This window comes from Branchiostoma floridae, chromosome 10 (genome assembly GCF_000003815.2).
Source record: "Branchiostoma floridae strain S238N-H82 chromosome 10, Bfl_VNyyK, whole genome shotgun sequence".
Taxonomy (NCBI): Eukaryota; Metazoa; Chordata; class Leptocardii; order Amphioxiformes; family Branchiostomatidae; genus Branchiostoma; species Branchiostoma floridae.
Genome location: NC_049988.1, coordinates 669,644 through 689,851, shown reverse-complemented (window position 1 = coordinate 689,851; position 20,208 = coordinate 669,644). Strand labels below are relative to the sequence as shown.

The window sequence follows — 20,208 nt, the reverse complement described above, 5'->3', positions numbered from 1 at the left end:
CTCAAAGGACAGAAGGACAGGCACTGGCTACAACCCTAGCCTGCTTCTAGCCATGAAATTTTCCTGTCTCTACTTTTAGTGTTACTTTAAGTGCACAACCTACTTTGGTTATAAATAGGACACAAAATGGGTTCACATAACAGTCTTCTCATCTTCTGAGCTTAAAACCTCTACTAGAAACCTTTTAAGATATAAAGCAGGTCCCGTTTCCACCCACGCATTTCACATAAAAACTGAACGAATTCAAAACATGTATTACTAAGTTTCTAAGTGTAGAAATCTACTTGGAAAAGCAACCTTACTGCTTGGCCATCTTTATCAAATGTTTGTGTCTGTGCGAGTCCAATTTGAGGGGCGGCTCAGCTTGGACATGTTGTTAGGGATTGCATTTATCATTTCAGATAAAGCTGAATGTCCCATATATATGTACAGGTATGAGAGAACTTAAGCAGGTATAAGCCTTAAGTGTCAAACATTGGACATATGCACAAATGACCCCATCAGCAATATTTTCCAACCAGCGTTCCCGCCAGGTTCTTGAAAGTATGCGTCCAAATATTTGGGAGGGGCGTAATGAGCGCCGAAGGCGCGAGACGAGCGCCGCAGGCGCTCGCATTCTAGGGGGGTCCGGGGGCATGCTCCCCCGGGAAAATTTGGATTTTCAAACCCTCTAGAACACAATTTCCTGTAATTTGAGAGGATAATCACGCACTTGAGATTGGATGTCGGTTGCCTCTTTTACTCCCATTTTTAGTTATCGACGACCACCCTCTTCATCAAAATACGTTATATTAAAAAAAAAAAAAAAAAACTATAAGCACACCTGCAGGGAATCAGCCTTCCGTGATCTGGCCCGGGTATTATTTGTCCAGACATGTCTATATGAAAATTTTGGATTTTTGATGCTTCAAAACAGGACTCTAGCCAGTTCGTCAGCCCATGGAAAAATTCTGCCAATATTTTCCGTCATTGAAAAAAAATGTCTACCTCGTGCGATCGATGTTGCGCCCTCCCGCATCAAATAGTTTTCCGAGACGATAAAATTACGGCACCATCACACTTTGTGTTTTTTTCTATTTTGCCCGATGATTTTACTCAATTTTTTCGAATCGGTGGGGTTTTACAAGGCCTTGCCATCATTTTCCACGAGCGTGCGTTTGTTTCCTGCGACCTCAGGTAACCCCGTTTTCGGCGTGAAATCTTTGGCTGGATTTCTTTTTAAATAGATCAAGAACGTTATACATTACTCGAAGGAGGACGATCTGCTGCCTCTTTGGCAGTGATCAGTGCCGGTGTAGCCTTGAAGCAGTAGCCAGAAAGACGTCCCAACGTGCTGGGCGCTGCGATCGACGGTCCGTCAGGGGAGGGGGGCGTGCCGCGCCATGTGCCACGGAGGCGCCAACGCTAGTGCACAGCCGACTCGATCGACGCTTGACAACAATATTGCGGCCCCTTTTCTGCCACAAATTTTGTCTTTTTGAAAGAAGGAGAAATTTTGTAAATAAGAAATAAAGTGTATAGTTTTGGATTCTTCACTTATTTACCGCGCACCGTTTTTTTTAACTTGGATAAATGGGGAAACTTTAATAGTAAATTGTTAGCAGCTAGGGAAGAAACTCCAGACGACACGGGCGGCTACCAACGTCACGTGCGCTAATACTCGGTAACTTTTGTTTTGTTTTTTCCCGATGACCAATGACAGAGTGTAACATTACATTTATCAAACGCTGATTGGTTATCAAGATGATTGGATTTGGACCTGGTGGCTAATCTAGACTGATTGGCGCTAGCGGCCTGTTGTCAAAGATTATTATTAACCGACTGCCAATCAACTGCCCACGGTGTGAGAACTTTTGTTAAGATGTGCAGCACTCGCGCAGAACAGTTTGTTCGTTCAATACTAGTATTACCCACAAATCTTTAACAAATACGTGAAAATGAGGACAAGTAAATATCAGAATATAAAATCTGCATAAGATTTCTTCGAGTGTTAAAGAATGCTGACTGTCAGATGTATTTCACTGACTACAAAAAATTGCATTGCGCAACGGACGGCTCAGACTGGCTCGTGGCGGGGTGTGTCGGACATGGGTCCGCTAGTTGTAAAATGTGCCGCGCTCCGCCCTATGCCCAGACTACTGGGATGACCGGAAAGTGAAGAATTTGAAGTATAAATTGTAAAGGTAGGATTCCTTCGTATAAAGACAGATTTTTTAAAAGATTCCAGATACATTTTGTACACTGGTGGTACAGGTCAGCCTTTCCTCAGATTTTTTTATGGACGCATTCAGCCGAGCCGAGTGCGTCTTTCCAGAAAAAAATGCGTCCAAAGACGTAAAGACGTATGCCTGGCGGGAACGCTGTTTCCAACTCTTGCTGACAAAAGGCTATGGGAAAACATTCTGCATTTTTGCAAAAATTTTGCCTTTCTAGTTCAATCTAACTCCATTTTCTTTAAAATACAAGCTACAAGCTTTTTACAAACTCTACAGGTAAGGTACATAAACCTGAAACACCAGACTATATATGATATGCTCTTTTCACTTCATAGGGTCACACAGCTGTTTGCATTTCAGTGCATTGGATCATCTATATGTATGAGATCTACTCTAAGTTAAACCCTCTCAAATAACCGCCATTAAATGTGTGCATGTATAGCTCACAGAAGAGAGCACCAGGAGAATGCACAATATCACAAACTTGCCAACAAAATTTTAAAAATATTATGTAACTGTACTTGCACTTCTAAGTCAGCTACATTCCATTGAAAAGTAAATTTAGCACCTGCCTATATTGTTGATATGGAAAGTGAGTGAAAGTGCTTACAAGGCCACACCAATTTTATTTGTTGTTTCTCGGATTTTTTCAGAAAAAAAATTGGGTTGGTCGGTTGGTCAATAAAAACTTTTGCAAAAAGTCACGGGTAGGAGAGATCGAGGGGCTTACTCAAGTTACAATTAATTTAGGGGGTCCCAGGTAGCAAAGTCCAAAGTTTGAAGAAAAATTATAAACGTACCATCCAAAAAAAGTACATACAGCTAATGGAATTTGAGGCCCATAGTTAATTTGAGAAAGGACAGGCTGTGAAATTTTGTCAACACGGGGTGTGGCCATCATTTTTTCAAATCGGAAAAAATAGGGTCGGGAAATCCGAGAAACAACAAATAAAATTGGTGTGGCCTTATGATGACATGTACATTGCACAGTAGGTCCAATATGCCCTTCATGCTTATACACTTCTACATGTATAACAAACCATCTAGACATTCCATTTCCTATGATACAATAGAACCTGAATTACCTTTTATCTGACTACTGAACAGACAATCCAACCAAGGACATGCACAATGTCATGTACAGGCAACTTGATGCAATCAACAATTTTCAATTTATACACTGTCATGTAATTCAATTTAACAACATACACTAGAAAGCTGCCCACATGTTCTCACATGTTTCAACAATTTGCATCATTTTTTCCCTCCATAAAATCTTATCCCCATAAACCAAGCTGTTAAGCTGGGTCTTTTGTTTGGGGTCTTGTATTTTTAGATTTTCTTTAGTAGACACTGGTGACTCTTTTGTGAGAAGCTGTCATGCAGACAGACACAATTTCCTGTACTTGTCAGGGATGTGCATGTGTATTGCCCTCTTCGAAGCCCACTGACCCAGTTTCATCATATTGTTTCAATGTTTGAACATATGATCCCAAATGATGAATCTACGTTGGAACAGTTTCAAAACTATCAGAAATAATGACTTTGATGTTCGGAATGTTTCTAACTTGTTTGAATACTGACTACTAGGAAATATTTAGAACATCACAAAAATGTTATAAACAGTTCTAAACAGTTACTTATCACAGTTAGAATGTTATAAAGATTTCCAAAATGTTGGGACAAAAGGCAAGAAATACCCTCTTGGTAATGTTTCGTCTGTCTATGAATATGGATAGTTTGGGATAGGCCCACCTGTTTCTTGGTGTATATGGTGTCTTAATGCTCGGGGTATATAGTGTCATAACGCCTTGTCCTTTGCTATAACCACAAAGCTTCGCTCAATCTGAGGTTTTTATTTGGTGGCTATTGCAAAGGCCCCGGCATTATATAAGCATATACACCTCGAGGCGGGCCATTAACCCTTAAATATCACCTGCTCAGAACACCTGTGTTGGATATAATCACGGTCCATGCAGGTATGACAAAAAGTATATTCGCATTAAACCCTAATTGCAATCATGCAGCACTTATTTTCTATAAATATATAACATTTTATGAGCTCAGAACAAACCATTACCCACCCACACAGCACTTACACCTGGCAATTCTATGGTTAAGTCATTCAGTGTACATTATGCTATGACAAACAAAGCTTAGGTGCAATGAATGGCCCGAGAACTACTGGTTGACTTCTTTGTTTTGAGTCAGTGAGTGGATGCTAATACATGTATCTCTCTGGATCTGCCATATCTTTCAGGTTTTTTTACACTGTTTATAACAGGGCTGTTTAAAGTGAATTTCAGAAACACTGCTTATAGGCATTATGCAAGAAAACCATTTTTGATATACAGGGTCAAGAAGCCAAATTGAATATAATGCCAGAATTTTTAATGTAAGACCTATTATCTTTGTACAATATTAATATACTCGTCTATATAAATCTAAATGATACTCAAAAGTCAATGAAAAACAATGACTACAGACAATGCAAGAAAACTAAAAGACAAAGAGTTAACTTTAAGTATCATTCATGCATTGTGCAATAGCAATGATGAACTACATAGTACATGGAATGGAGATGAGTGCTAAAAAAACATGCCATACACAGTTGAGTGTATTCAGTCCATTTTATACCCCTCACAGTTTCTTTTAACACCTTAAATTTTCCCTGCCCCACAATACCCGTCACATTGCGCCAAAATCCATCTGACGAGTTTGCAGGCTCGAAAACACATTTTTGACAGTAACACGTAATATTTTTGCAATTAGCATGCAATTGTTAGGGATCATTGGCGATTTTCAGGCAACAACCAATGCTCGCTGCTCACTGTAAACTGTTCTTACAGTAGTGACTTATTGCCAGTGATCTGTGAGGTCCAAGTATACCTTGTTATACTATAAATTCAGGTGTTGGGTTAGTATACAACTTAGTTATCAATCATTATAATTGGACACAGATCAAATGGTGTAACAAAAACAGTACCTTTAGTTAGTTCTGTTACATTTGAATTTAACCTTTAATTGTTCTTTATGGGTCAAAAGGTAGACACATGCATATAACTGTTTGTCTTTAATTTAAGTATGGAAGTCATTTGCATAATGTAACTGTCTCTTGAGAAGTCAAGTAATCTTTTATCCTTTTGTAGGAGGCATTTTATCAACAAGTGCAACAATATTGAATAATGCATGCACATGGCATGAAAGTGCATATTTTGTATGCGTATGTACAGCTAAAGGAAAGTTTCAGATGAAACATTAACTGTTAATGGTAGGTTTAATGTAAGGTAAAATATGACCGTGAGCTACGCAATGCAAAGGTCAAGTTGACCATCACAAGTCAAAATGGTCCACTTCTCACAAGTCAAAATGGTCCACTAACCTGTCTTTCTGACGTCAATTGTTAATGGCCCTACGTGTTCATTACCACTTGGAAAGCTATTTATACTGCACTTTACCATGGTTGCCATCTTGACCTAATGGGAATTTTGAGAATTGGTAGTTAAGCAGACACATTATACATTATACCCTCACAAATTGTCATTTACTAACGTTAAGACCTTTTACATTGTAGCTGTCATTAAGCTCCACTTAATAGTATTGCAGGTTTCCATGGATTTTATGTGTATGACAACACCACACATGTGCAACAACAACACATAATTTCAAAGGCTAGTCTCAAAAACACTAACAGAACAAAAACAACACCAGATTTTAGACTATCAATCAACAGACATCAAACTGACAAGATGGATATTTACCCAAGATTCCATGATCTTGTTGATCAAGGTCAAATCAGATGACCTCCTCTCTGCAAGGCGAGTAGAATTTACTGTACTCCCAGTTCCAGCCAACTCAGTGGTCTGTACGTCTGCAGACCCCATATCTTCACAACAGTCCTATTACTTAAGACTTCCAACAGTCTCCTTCACCGCAAGTACTCTGAATGTTGTTACCGTCCCGTGGTGATTCCTCATTATGCCAGAAAGCGTGGGCTGGATTCTCCTTTGAGAGAAGTCCTCAGTAAAGGGCCCCTAGGTTCTCTTTCTATCAATTAGCATTCCAAATTATGTGGACGTCTCGTCACACAAGCTCCACATGAGCGTACTTCCTGGGTGCTAAGTGCGAATCAGTGCCATCTCTTTTCATTTGGCAGGGCGGCCCATTCATTCAGAATTTCACATCCCCACCATGCAGGGCCATCGGCAGCTAATGCTCTGCCTCAACCAAGACCCCAGAGGTTATGCTACATTTGCCAGATTTCTTTAAGCTGCTTGTTTTAGAGTGAAGATCCTGTGAGATGTTTGCGGTGGTTTCATTTTACAGTTTTTGTGACCTCTCCGCCACAAAATCATGAATGTACATAAGATTATGTATCTACTGGACAACATACTAACTGTACTACTGATCTGTATGAATGTGAACAAACTTAACAACCAAGGAAAATTAAGTGCCTGCAAAAGTAAAAGAATCTACAGTATCTAACCTAAATTAAACCCATTATTCCTGCTAATGGGACAATCAATGTGTTGTATTTTATTTGATAACAGACTTGGTCCATGCTGCACTGGCTTGAAAGAAGGGTGGATTTTTGGATTAGGCCTGATAGGAAAAAAATAGACTTTTACTGTTATTTAATTGTCCTAACCTAGGATTGAAAAGTCAATATGCGCTTTACTACATTCATTTGTATCATGAAAATGGGGCTAGGACATCTCCGGAAAAGGAGATATCCCAAGTGCTACTGTTTGGCAGACCTTAAGGTATTGCAAGATAAAGTCTCAAAGATCAAACAGATGTATCCATACTTATAGGCAGATCTGACATTGATGTCTTTGGCATCACGGCAAATATGGAGAAATGCATCAAATTGCAGAATTCGAGTTTAACATAATTGACTAATTCAAAATCAACTCACATTTGAAAATAGGATGGGAAATCTGAATGCAGGACTTGTTGAGGTGTACTTTAACAGGTGGGCGTACGTACATCTATAGAGTGGGATTTCCAAAATTGATTTGCACCCACACATCAATGAGATTTGAACTACCCACATGTGAAATTAGATTTTGTAATAGGTGGTAGGGGAGTAATGTGGTGAAGGGATTAGCTTTGGAACTACTTAAGAGTTTTCTTTTCTACTTATGTTTTTGTCTGTTTGGAAGGCATAACATAAGACTCAAGAGGTCTGTACCTGTCAGTTTGCCTTCCTACTCTATCGGCTTAAGGGACACCGCGGTAGGTCTTTAGTATGCTGTGTGTCTAAATGAATGATATGATGATACTTACACAACTATCATTAATTCGACCAGGGACATATCCGTGCCTAAGGTGCTCTAGAAATAACTCACATGGTTATTGCTGTATTCTGTTAAATTCAGCACTCATTAGTGCGGCACACATCAAAAAAGCATTCAGTATTCTACTTAACTCCTCTACTAAGAAATATCAGCAGGGCTCGAAATTCATTTTTGGGATTAGGTGCACTGCTGCACCCTGCTTAAAAAATTGGGTGCACCAAAAAAATTTTGGGTGCACCACTTAAATTGAAGTAATAGCCTAATAATAAAACTTAGTTACAACTTAACAAGCTAATTCTTAAACATGTACCATGACAGACATTTGTATTATCTTTCTAACACTTAGATGTCAAGAATATGATGTAAACTAGTATACTTTGATATCTTTACATAAATAAACCTAAAAAAATGTCTGGGTGCACAGCTCAAATTTTGGGTGCACCTGGGTGCACATGCACCCAGTATTTCGAGCCCTGATCAGCCTACGGCTAAATACAATGTGCCTTAAATGGCCCACATAGTTTCGTTCCAAAAATATTTTCCTGGGAGATAAGTCATATTGCTATGATTGAGCTATGATTGTGTTCTTTGATATAACTGGGTTGCCCTCATCTCCCAGCATTCATGTGGAAAGTATTTATGCAGAACTAAATGTGTCTAAATTATAAAGGGAATGCATAGTTTTATGTAGAGTCTGCATGGGGTTAGTTTTAAAGAACCACCACCAAAAAGTCAGCTGATTATGTGTTCATTGGTACATTATTATCTATAATTGGAAAATAACAACCCCTTCTGGAGTTTCATGCTCCTTTGAATTTCCAAACTAACTGCCTTTCATTTCTAACTTGGCAGCAAAAAACTCAATAATGATATATCCCGGATCTTGTTCACAGAGTGGGAGGCAATTTTATGGTCCATGGAAAAAGACATTTGATTTTCAACAAAGTTGTGCAATGACCTGTTGTAGCCTCCTGGATTACCGTAGTAGCTCACCTCAGTGGCAGCAGCAAATAAGATGATAAATAAGAGATAGAAGTCTACACATGTATCATCCTGGAAAATGATCTAGATGCTGTGACATTAACCTTAGTTGTGAAGGGGTCAATGGTTATGTGATGCTTTCAAGGCTGCATTCTTATCTGGGAAATGTTCCAAAAATGAACTTATTACAACAGATCTCAATGTTCCTTTGCAATCATGGATGACACAATCTGAAGAGAATATTCTTTTCTATGTCCTTAATTGTGATATCATTACAAAGGCTTGTCATGTATCAGTTCCAATTGGAATAGTCAAGCAGAATAAAAATGCAATGTATGAAAAATTCATCATTGAAATTTTGAGAAATTTCACATTGAACAAAATTGAAAACTGTATTAATATCAAGTCATCATTAAAATGATAACAACTTGTATAAAAAAATTATATCTATTGTCCTTTAGTCTAGATTTTTCTTATTACATTTCCGATTACAAGTAATGTTACACATTTTGCCCGTACAAAGTATCAAGCCCTTGACAAATGAATGTAACATTTTGAAAGATGATGATACATCTTCTATAACGTTACAAAATGTCCTTGGTCATCATTAGGTTCAAACAAAGCGTGCTATGTGGTCCTTCCTGGCCTATAAGCCTGTGTGCGTCACCCCTCTCCACCGATAGGTAAACCCTGCTATATTTCATGCATACATAATGATGGTGTCCCCGGGCAGTCTGGCTTTACTCCAAGCTATTGACGTCATCGGTGCCTCTGTGGCAGCACCCTTTTCAGTTGGATGTTAGAATCACTGTACATTTGTGTAAATGGCCACAGTCTGTGGATTAGTATAGAATATAGCTTTCTTATTGGTATCAAATGTTGAGAAATGGGGTCAGAGCATCTATAAGCTCATTGCAAATATATCTGTGTATATGATTACTTCTCATTTTGTTTGCACTGCTGCTTTTTGATAGACTTGAAGAGAACGTTATTTACAGGATGTGCCTTACTAAAGCACTTTCAACTCAAGAGTCAGATTAGGTTAGATCAAATTTCAGATATAGAAATGGGTATATCCTTCTGTATTGGGTGTACAAAATAGAACTGAGCTTAAATCAGTCTAAGGTTATAAAAAACAGCACCGTGTTTTTCAGTGCAGTTTTGATCAATGAATTGAATTGTTGTTGTATTTATAAATAATAGTTCATTAGAAGATACATGTACACATTTTTCACTTTAAAATTTTAGTATTCAATACCCATAATGGGTTCCTATGGTTTACCACTGCAAGTACCCCAAACATGTTATACATTTTATCAGCATTTAATGGTGTCCCAAGCATATGGCAAGCATGTACATGTACATGCTAATTAAAAGTAAAGTGGAGACTATCGGTGAATTTTTCATCTTTCCTGCAAAGCTGCATTTGATTATTGCGAGTGTAACAGTGGTTCAAGTACCATCTACCGTTCTTGCCAAGGAGCTCTGAGCTTTTGTGGCGACAGCAATAGTGGTCCTGGTTTGTAATCCACCGACCCAGGTTTGATCCCGGGTGTCGGCATGTTTGTTTCTTTGTGTCCTTACTTGCCCCTCTAATTTCTACATTCAATTTGGTTTCCCATGAAAATACATTTTTGAACTTATATGTCTTAGCTGAAATAAACCAGTTCCCATGGTTTAACAATGGTAGTCACCCAAACACTTTACAACAGTGTTTTATGGTGGTCCATAAACATACATGTACATCACAAGCATGTACAAGTCCAGTGTTTTATGGTGTTCTAAGCATACAAGTCATGTACATCACAGGCATGTACACGTGGAAAATGGAAATTACCTGTGCATTTTAACATCTTTCAGGCATTGAGAATGTGTTTTGAGGCTTACATGTATATCACACATTCTGGATTGTGCATAAGGGCAGGGTGTCTTCAATCTGACATGCAGACATACATGTATATGTACCCTGAGTGTGATTTTGGACAGAATATATTCCTATGATATATGGATGCATTTCCTTTCTACTGTACTGAGTGTATTCTGGACTGTATATTGCCCAAACCACCTCAGGCAATGTCATTCTTCAAAGCACTATCATAGCAAGCCAAGGGCAGTAAAATTTACAGCTGTACAGCATCTCTTTGACCTTTTACTACCTTACAATACTACCTCTACTTGGATAACATTGATGGAGGAAAGTTCAAAGTGATCATGGCAAGAAAATGGCCCTTTGGCAGCAAAGATTGATGTGTACTTTGGCCCAGGAATATACATTACTACAAGTGAAATGGCAGGCGCAGGAGACTGCTTGGCATAGTTAGGTCCCAGAAGTTGCCATTATGACAACCTGTGCCACTTATTCTGACACTGATGGATGTTTTGCTAAATTTTCATTTCTTCACAAGTGAAAGTCTTGAAAGTGAAGGTTTTCCTCCCTGACATGGAATTTTCACTTTCCATTGTTTTCTTATTTACGAAAAATCTATTGTAAGTAACTGTTGTAAGTCTTTTAATCAGGTAAAACAATCATTTTCTTATATCTAATATGTATGTGAAAATGTAGCAATAAAAAGACATCATGAAAACAGACAGCTGTGGCAAACTGGCACCTGATGATAAGAAAGTAGCAAAATTATCAGCATCACCACAGCAAAGATTTCAGCACTGTGGAAAGGTCAAGCTTCAGCAGAAGCAAACACAACACATTTTACCCCTAAACAATAATAATCACTTAATTATTCAACCAATAAGTACTCAAAGTGCGAAAAAATGTAAACTTGAAAATTCATAAAACATCGAGCAGATTAAAATGGGACTGAGCAGAGCACTTTGGAGCCTTTCACAGACTACACCTATCAGATATTTTGTGAAAATGTACATTGAAAGGTAATTAATATGTAGAATGCAAGTAGATGTCTCTAGGAACAAAGTCAATTCTGGAGAATTCTGCAGAATTCTGGGAACTGAGCCAGAATTCTGGGAACCTTTGTTCCTGGAGACATCTAATTGCATTCTACATATTAATTACCTTTCAATATACATTTTCACAAAATATCTGATATATAGGTGTAGTCTGTGAAAGGCTACAAGCATTAGTCCAAAGTGCTCTGCTCAGTCCAATTTTAATCTGCTCGATGTTATAAATACTTGAATGTAAGATAAGGATCAGAGGACTGATCGAAAGCTTGTTGGTAAGTGCTTTATTTTGTGCACGGATATGTGGTCTTAAAATTGTAACATAATCTATAAATATGTCTATATTATGTACCGGACAAAAGATATGAAGGACAACAAGAAATCTTTTTAAAAAAGCTGTGCCTTGCCACGTATTTTATGTTATTTTCAAATTGGTAAGTTAGACTACATTCTACGCTTAAAAATCCCGAGTTCCACATGTCGCCCCCCCTCCCCCCTCATTATCATAATTTATGTCAGATGAATTATTGGCACATTAAACAGGTTTTGTAAAACTTTTTGACCCACAATGAATATGCATTATATTTTATTACAAACTAAGTTCCTTCTGATGCAATTTGTGATATATCTTTATATAAACATGGTGAGTTAAAGCGTAGATTTATTACGCTGGACCACATACAGTAACATGCGTCTAGAAGAGCGTTTTAATACTCGCCTGGAATGTACCATTGTTTAACTAAGCCATGAAACGCGGCAAGGAAAGAAGGGCCTTTGGAAGGGGCTTTGGAAGGGCTGGGTTAACAGGTCCGTCCATCCATGGCTCCATGGAAGAAAGCTGGCGTAAAGCCTTGCCGGCGGCAAGGCAAAAAGTACTGGATTTTTTTATCAGTACTTCACTGCAATAATCCTGATGAATATTGATGATGATGATGATGATGATTATGAATGTAAGTCTCTATGTTTATATACTACATGTAACTAGTGAACACTTATTTCATAGTAAGCATCAAGTTTTTACATTGTACAAATGTATTACTGAAAGTGCATACATTTGTAAGTACATCAATCCTATAACAAAGCCAAAAATTTAGCAGTGGAAAAGGTGCACTTAAAAAATAATGTGCCATTAAAACCAGACTGTTACAGTAACTATAAGATTGTCTTGGGAGACTTAAGGCACTTTCAAGCTAGTTCTGTTCTGATTGAAGCTTTGAATAAACATTGTCAAGTTGTCAACAGTTCGTTTATGGTTCTTTCATTCATAGAGAAGCACATGTTCAGACACAGGCCTACATTGAGCACCTACCACACCTGTACCCAAACCAGCCGTGTCCTACTGTATACCTGTACCTGATCTTATGTCTATGTTCACATTCCTGTTCTACACAGTTAAAAAGTCACTTGATATACACATGTGTACCTAGTGCAGGGCTGGTGTAGACTACAATTGTACATTAACATTGTACGTGTAGGTGCATGCTCTCATCAGAAATACCTGGTACTCAGCTCTTTTAAGTACGGTGAAGAGGAAATTCAATGCAATTTCCTTCTATATTCATTTTCCTGATATGAGTTGCTGAGTAACTATTTTTACATGTAATTGGGTGTAAAATCAGCCAATGATCTGGTTATCTGATTTGCATCAGAGACTGTCTTGTACATGTGGGCCATTACATGTATTTCTGACCTGATTACATCATACATGTAGCAAAGTGGGACATTCTTCACTGTTATACAAGATTAAAGGATAGCTAGGACTAATCCTAGAACTTTTTGTACATCAACAAATTAAAGTAGTCACACAGACCACACTTTTAGATAAGAGTGAAAAATTAATGGTAAGAAAATCATTACATTTAACTTTGCAGCAATACAAGAAAATGTGGTCAAGCCAGTTTATGGCCTCTGTGTGTTTGCAGAATGAAACTGCAGTTACAGCAGTAATATCTAGACGCAAGGGGGCCCAAACTTATGTCACTTATTCCTGAGCAAGAGAGCTATCTAACACTCCAAAATCGTGACCATAGCTTGTGGAGAACACGAGATAGCAAACCCGGAAGTTACGCTGCAGTACCAAGGGAAGCCGCTAGGGGGCCCAAAATCTAATTATTTCCAGCTTTCATCACACACTACCAACACACTAAGTATGAAACCAATGCACCCAGCCATTCTTGAGTTATCTTGTTTACACACAGAGACACAGACACACAGACAAACACAGGGTAAAATATAACCTCCATGACATTTCATGGAGGTAACAAGTGTCCATATATAGGACACAGAATTGTGGTAATTGTGGTGTTTGTCATGCAGGCAAGGTGTCTAATTCTCTCTAAAGAAGGAATAGAAATTTCGATAAAACCTGTTTCCATATACATGTATGTCTAGTTAGTTGTTTATAAGATGATGTTTATAAGATGTATATAATTAGGATGTTAATTGGTCTTCAACCTGTATGAATTCTGTAGTCAAAATCAATTTATAGTCAATGATGCTAAATTTCACAGCCATCTAGTCCCATAAAAACACATTTATTTTTACATGTATCTGCCAGACTATATTACCTTAAATTGCTTTTCCCCTTGAAACTCAACAGAGAGAAATAGCACACAGAAATGGGTCTTAACAAACTTTAAGGTTTCCCAAAAAGGGAGGGAGTGCAAAATGATTGGCAGTCCTTTGGAACAACAATTACTCTCACAGTCTGAAAAGGACTGGATGAACAGTGCTGAATGATTGTGGTTGACAGCAAAATTTGACATTGTTATCTGCACATTCTACTACTTCAAAGGTGCAGAAATAGCTAAAGATAGCTGCTATCACCTTGCTACAATGTCATGTATCAGTTAAATCAAGACAGTTAGTCAACAATAGTAGGCCTTGAGAGGAGGAGAACATTGAAACACAGAATTCTGAGATCTCATACGTCCATGGAATATGTCAAGTTTTTTGTACATGGAATATGTCAAGTTCCTCCATGGAATATGTCAAGTTCCTCCATGGAATATGTCAAGCTCCTCCATGGAATATGTCAGTTCCTCCATGGAATATGTCAAGTTTTTTTGAACGTTACATGTCCATTGACCACTTCCTGTCACAGTGAATGTGACTAGCATACATGTAACTAGAAAATGGACAAAAACAACACCTTCCCATGATATATTAACTAAGCAGCCTTTTCTGATGACCTTGCATGTCCTTCAGACAATGTTGGTCTATCTTTTAAAAATTCAAACTTGTAGACTTTTTTCTTTTAATTACTTTTTTTAAAGGTTGAAGTCTTTCTCCTTCCTGCTTCATGTACATTTCATATCATTTGTTTATTTTCTCACCTTTCCAAGGACAAGGATTTTACAAGTCCTGAAGTGTTCTGTATCACTTTCCGAAAACCAATTAGTCCTGGCAGAAAACGCCGCAGGATGTGAGCAAAACCTCTTAGAGAAATACCTGAGTGTGCTATGTGGGTGGATGGATACAAAGCCAGACAACAACACTCGAAGTGATCTGACATTTTCAAGAGGATGGGGACTAATGGAGACTGGCAGGCATGCGGGATCTCACGTGTGCACACCGACTATCTCCATTAACCAGATTTGTGCCAACTGACCCTTAGTACACTATCTCAACTACAACCTTCTGTGGTGTAGCCAGTACTGTTATCAATGAAAACTAGTCTTGTAATGCTGGTCTCCAGATTACCATGAAAAATATACATGTAGAATTTTAATGTATCTGAACAATGCACACCGACTATCTCCATTAACCAGATTTGTGCCAACTGACCCTTAGTACTAGCCTGGGTACCATCCGGAAAGTAGTTTGCTCCGGCGTTCATTATATAATACAGTATAAACTGTCGCTTCTAGCTCTGACATTCATTATACACTATATACAGTCGCTTCTTTGTGTTTCTGTCTGGGAACGTGGACCATCTTAACGTCTGGAATCGTCCAAATTTTGGACGCAGGCGCTGATTGGTCCCCACATATGAGCGAATTATGGAATGGGTTCAAGCGATCGTTCGAACAGGCGTTCCAACACCAGACAAGCCTTATAATCAGTCCGCTTGAGGGAGGCCTGTTGTCATCGAACGAGCGCTCTAGATCCTATTCCTTGATTCGCTCAATAACTGACGTTAGCACCAAACGGTTTGAATGTGCACGTCTCCAGACAGATACATGTAGCAGAAGCAAACATAGGAGCGAACTACTATAATCCGAAAGGTACCCAGGCTACCTTAGTACACTATCTCAACTACAATCTTCTGTGGTGTAGCCAATACTGTTATCAAAATGAAAACTAGTCTATGCTGGTCTCTAGATTACCATGAAAAATATACATGGAAACTTCAATGTATCTGAACCACTCACTCACAGGGTCAGATACAACAGTATGGGACCCATACACAGAACAAAAGAGGATGAAGATAGACTGGAAAGAGTACAGCAATAAAATGAACAATAGAACAAAGCTGCCAGATTCTGTACAAACAAGTACAACAGCAGTGCTAGTGTCACCAAGATGAGAACAGATCTACAACAGAGACTGTGAGAAGACACATGTCCAGACTATGCTAAAATGAATAATAAACTGGTCATACTAGTATTGTAAGTATCTAAAGCCAGCTCCGGACAGAGGAAAATAGTCATGCCTTCAAGTAATAGAGCTACAATGAATTTATCAACAATTACAGCACTGGGTTTTTGACCCAGAGTAAAGAGACCCTGCCGGGTTTAAATCCATTCACAAGCCACTAGTCCTTGGTAGGGGCACTTTGCAGAAAACATTGCTCACAGAACTCAATTGGAATAAGTTTTAAATAAGGCTGTCTTATAGATGGGTGTAGGGCCTCCGTGTTTGAGACATTAAAAAAGCATGTTAAAGAACCTGGACACTTAGTGAAAAGAGTAGGGTTCCTACGCCATGTGAGTGGTTCAAAACGTACAGTCCTTTGACTGCATCTGGGGCAATAACTGTTGTACATGTATTAAGGTCACATGGGTTCTTGCCAAATGGCAGTCAGTTGCAGACCCTTGCAAATTTACCCCAGCCTATTGTACGTAAGCTCCGTGGAATTCAGCCACTGGCTGCCAAGAGAGGGTAGACCCACTAAATACAAACAAAATCACAATAGGAACACAAAGGATCAACATGATATACTGGCACAAGGGAAATATCAGAGATGCATGACCATCACACTCCCTCTTCTGCAACAATCAATGAATATGACACTGGAAGAAGCCGTTGAACTTTTACTGGTCTTTCAGACTCATCTGCCTACTGTCTTACATGTGAAATAGGATGTGACAAGCACAAAAGGTTGTACTGAGAAATGTCAATCCTGAAAGCAATTTAGTTTGATTTCCCTTGACAATTCTTTGGTACTGAACTAGCAAGATTGCCAGTTCTAGTCATCCGTAGGTGCTGGTATATCACTGTAATGCTTCAGTTAAGCCACCTTCACACGAGAGCAGGAATTAGCCGGAATGCCGTCAGAGTGAAAATTATTTTCTATTCCTGGCAATTCTTAGTGTCTCACTGCACTCCAGTTATATGTGCCCATTCTTTTGGCTGGCCCGAAAGTTTTTGACATGTTAAAAACTGTTGAAGTGCATTCGAAGTGGAGAAATATCGAATGGCACTTTAAGAGGATTCTAAGTGTATTCTAACTATTCTAACTGCAGTATGATTGCATTCTATGGTATCACAACATTATTAGAAACATTCTAATCTCATTTGATGGAGAACCAAAATGGCAAGCCACTTCGAATCCTGCCAGAATGTGGCCAAAAGAATATCTGGAATGCAGTTAGAATTTCTGGAATACACTACGAATTCACAGGAATAGAAAAAGAATTTTCATTCTGACGGCATTTTGGCTCATTCCTTCTCGTGTGAAGGGGATATACCGGGTAAGGTCCATTAGGAATTCCCACTCGGAATGGCCCCGAATGTGGCAAGAATTTTGCAAATACTTCATTCCGGCTGGTTCTGTTTGATTCCTGCTAATTTGGTTTCAGTGTGAAGGCCCTACTGCATTAATTGTGCACATTGGGGCCAGCTTGATTTTCACTCACCTCTCTTTTGACTTTGAAACTGACTTACTATTCATTTTCCAATATTTTTTGCCACTTATCAGCAATTTTCTAACCTATAAGGGACCAGGGCTCTAGCCAGCGTCCGTTTTTCCGTCAATTGACGGAAATGTGCTGCGTCTGACGGAAAAATTTTAAAACCAATCCGTCAACCTTGACGGACAAAAATCCTTGGTGGAAGCTACAGGCGGCTTGGGGACGCCGTCCACGGCCGTAAAAGCCACACACTGTTTGTTTTGCTATTGTTATGATTGTTGACAATGTGTGTCGGTGCCCTTTCGCATACGATAATCTCATTAAAACCCGTTTTTCTAGGTCTCAGCTCAGTCCTTCTAATTAATTTTCGCAGTTTTCGCGACGATTGTAATTGGCTGACGGAAAAAAAATCGAGCTGGCTAAAGCCCTGTAAGGGACTAGCACCCTTTGTAAACCAGCAGGATACATTTTGCATGTGTGTGATCACAAGAGACAAACAAGAAGGGTTGCATAACAGAAAGCTTCAACATCTGTCTAGGAGTTGACTGATGGAAATGTTTAATGTCAACATCTCTCACCGTGTGGCACTGTGTAGTAAATGCCTTCAAATGGGATTTCTGATCCACAAACAAATACATCAAGGAGAAACATGAAAACCTAACATAAAAGAGCAGCTGCTCTTGTGCTTTTTTTGGATATCAATTCACTGGCAGGCTGGCTTCTAGGAAATTACACATAGTAGACGTACCTCATTACTGCCGATGCCAGTACCAACCAGCTCCATACCAACTGCCTTCTGTAGAGCTTCCTTGTTGTTTTCTGGAAAAATGACACGATGAGAATTCAAAACATTTATTGTGGAGTTCTGGCAACAAAACTGTAAAATGATATTCTGAAGTTAAAAATATCAAATTCGGATTAACATTGGTGACTAATTTTCAATATATTTGAGCAACAACAAATTCAGACACCTCATACCTGACAATTCAAAATCCATATTGCTACAACAGCCAATATCTTATTTTGGTAAACACTCTTATTTCTTCTTCAGTGTACTGAGCCAGCAATGTGCATACATGTACCTGCTAGGTGTGCAACTGTTGATGCGTTGAGTCCCTTGTCGTTGGGTCTGACCAGGAAGGAAACATGGTTGTCCAGAACACTAAATAAACAAACAAACAGTTAGAATAAACAAGCATTGGCATTGTTTTTATGAAGAGGATATCTACATTGTTTACCTGGATAGATTTGAGTAACTTGTTATACATATCAAAAAGTTTGTTACAAAAGGAATGTGACCTCTATTATATATACTAACCTTATATCGGAGAAGATCTCAGTTGGAACTCCAATGATGTCAGCAAGTGCATCACGAACCTTTGTCCCATCATCATATGTCACTCTGCAAACAAGACATTGATTTTAATTTCACAGATCTGTGTTTTATACATCCAAATAAGTTTTTACTGATAAACCAGTTCAATAGACTGGTGAATCAAAATGAAAATGATGCTTACTTTGCAGTCAGAGGTTCAAACCAGGTCTATCAAAGACATTAAAAGACACTGTAAATGCAGAAACTTTCGCGGTGGTTAAATGTTTGCGGTTTTTGCGGTGGCCACTTCACTGCAAACTCAAAACCCCCGCAAACATTTTTCCATGGCAGTAAGACACCACAGTGCATGGTGCTACCGCGAAATTAAAACCACCATGAAAAGTCCTTTTACCCAGTACCGTGAAATTAAATCCACACGAGCTTAAATGCATTTACAGTACTGCTTTCTGCGCTATGCACACAGCAAAAACATAGCATTCAACATAGTTCCACCATATCTGACTCTGCAGTGTGCCTGATAACATGGCATTCATGTCAGCACAGACATATGGAAACATATCCTTGCTGCCTATCCAAAAGCCCATCTAGCAAATGACTGCAATCAGTGCAAGCCTGTGTAATATTTTTCAGCCATGCATCACGGCAAAACGGTTCCAGTTCTAGGTTAAATAGGCTCGCCAATGGCTTTTTCTTAGAACCCTGAAATCAGCAGGACAGAAAAGACCATTCCATTACACCAGGGAAAAGTGGAAAATTTCCTGTAGGGTAGAGTTTCTTGGCATCGTGACAACAAAATGTCTGACAGTACAAGAGATGTCTTGCTTGTTTGTAGCAAAAGTTACCACTTGAACTTTGAAGTTTTTGAAAAATTCTTCACGCAATCATGTCTAAACATCATCATGTGAAGAATTTTTGGCAGTACATTCAATTTGTTAGAATAAGCAACGGTCAGAAATCAATTTTAAATTTTGTTCATTTACTTTAACTGTGAATGGCCTAACAAAGGCTATTTGACACTCTTCATAAAATGCACTTTTCATGCATGAATTGCAAATCTGTTGTGGCTTCTACATTGTAGATCTGTATTATGCATCTAGAGTTTAAAACACAGTACTTCCAGAAATTAATACTAACAGCTATTTTAGCTTAAAATCGCAAGTGACTTCAGGGCTCAAAATACCACATTTAGTGCCAAGTAAAATTGGAGCTGTGCAGGTATTTTGGTGTCTACCTGCACATAACCTGCACTGGTCCATGTACTGGGTTTTATTCATAATTATCATATAGCCAGGCGCCGCGGACCAATCAGAAGGCCCCGTTCCACGTTGGTTATGACGCCATACACGTAGATTCAGGCCAGGCAGGGGGCCATCGCTCCCCTGATT

General features: G+C 38.8%; 1 protein-coding gene across 1 annotated transcript in view; it reads right to left on the bottom strand.

Moving 5' to 3' along the window:
- The window catches only part of LOC118423909 (receptor-type tyrosine-protein phosphatase N2-like), a gene marked incomplete in the record, with an annotated part of 95,991 nt that overhangs the window by 50,999 nt on the left and 24,784 nt on the right, over nucleotides 1-20,208 (bottom strand). Inside the window, 3 exon segments of the mRNA XM_035832220.1 lie at nucleotides 18,236-18,306; nucleotides 18,570-18,649; nucleotides 18,806-18,889. Coding sequence (XP_035688113.1) covers nucleotides 18,236-18,306; nucleotides 18,570-18,649; nucleotides 18,806-18,889 — 235 coding nt within the window.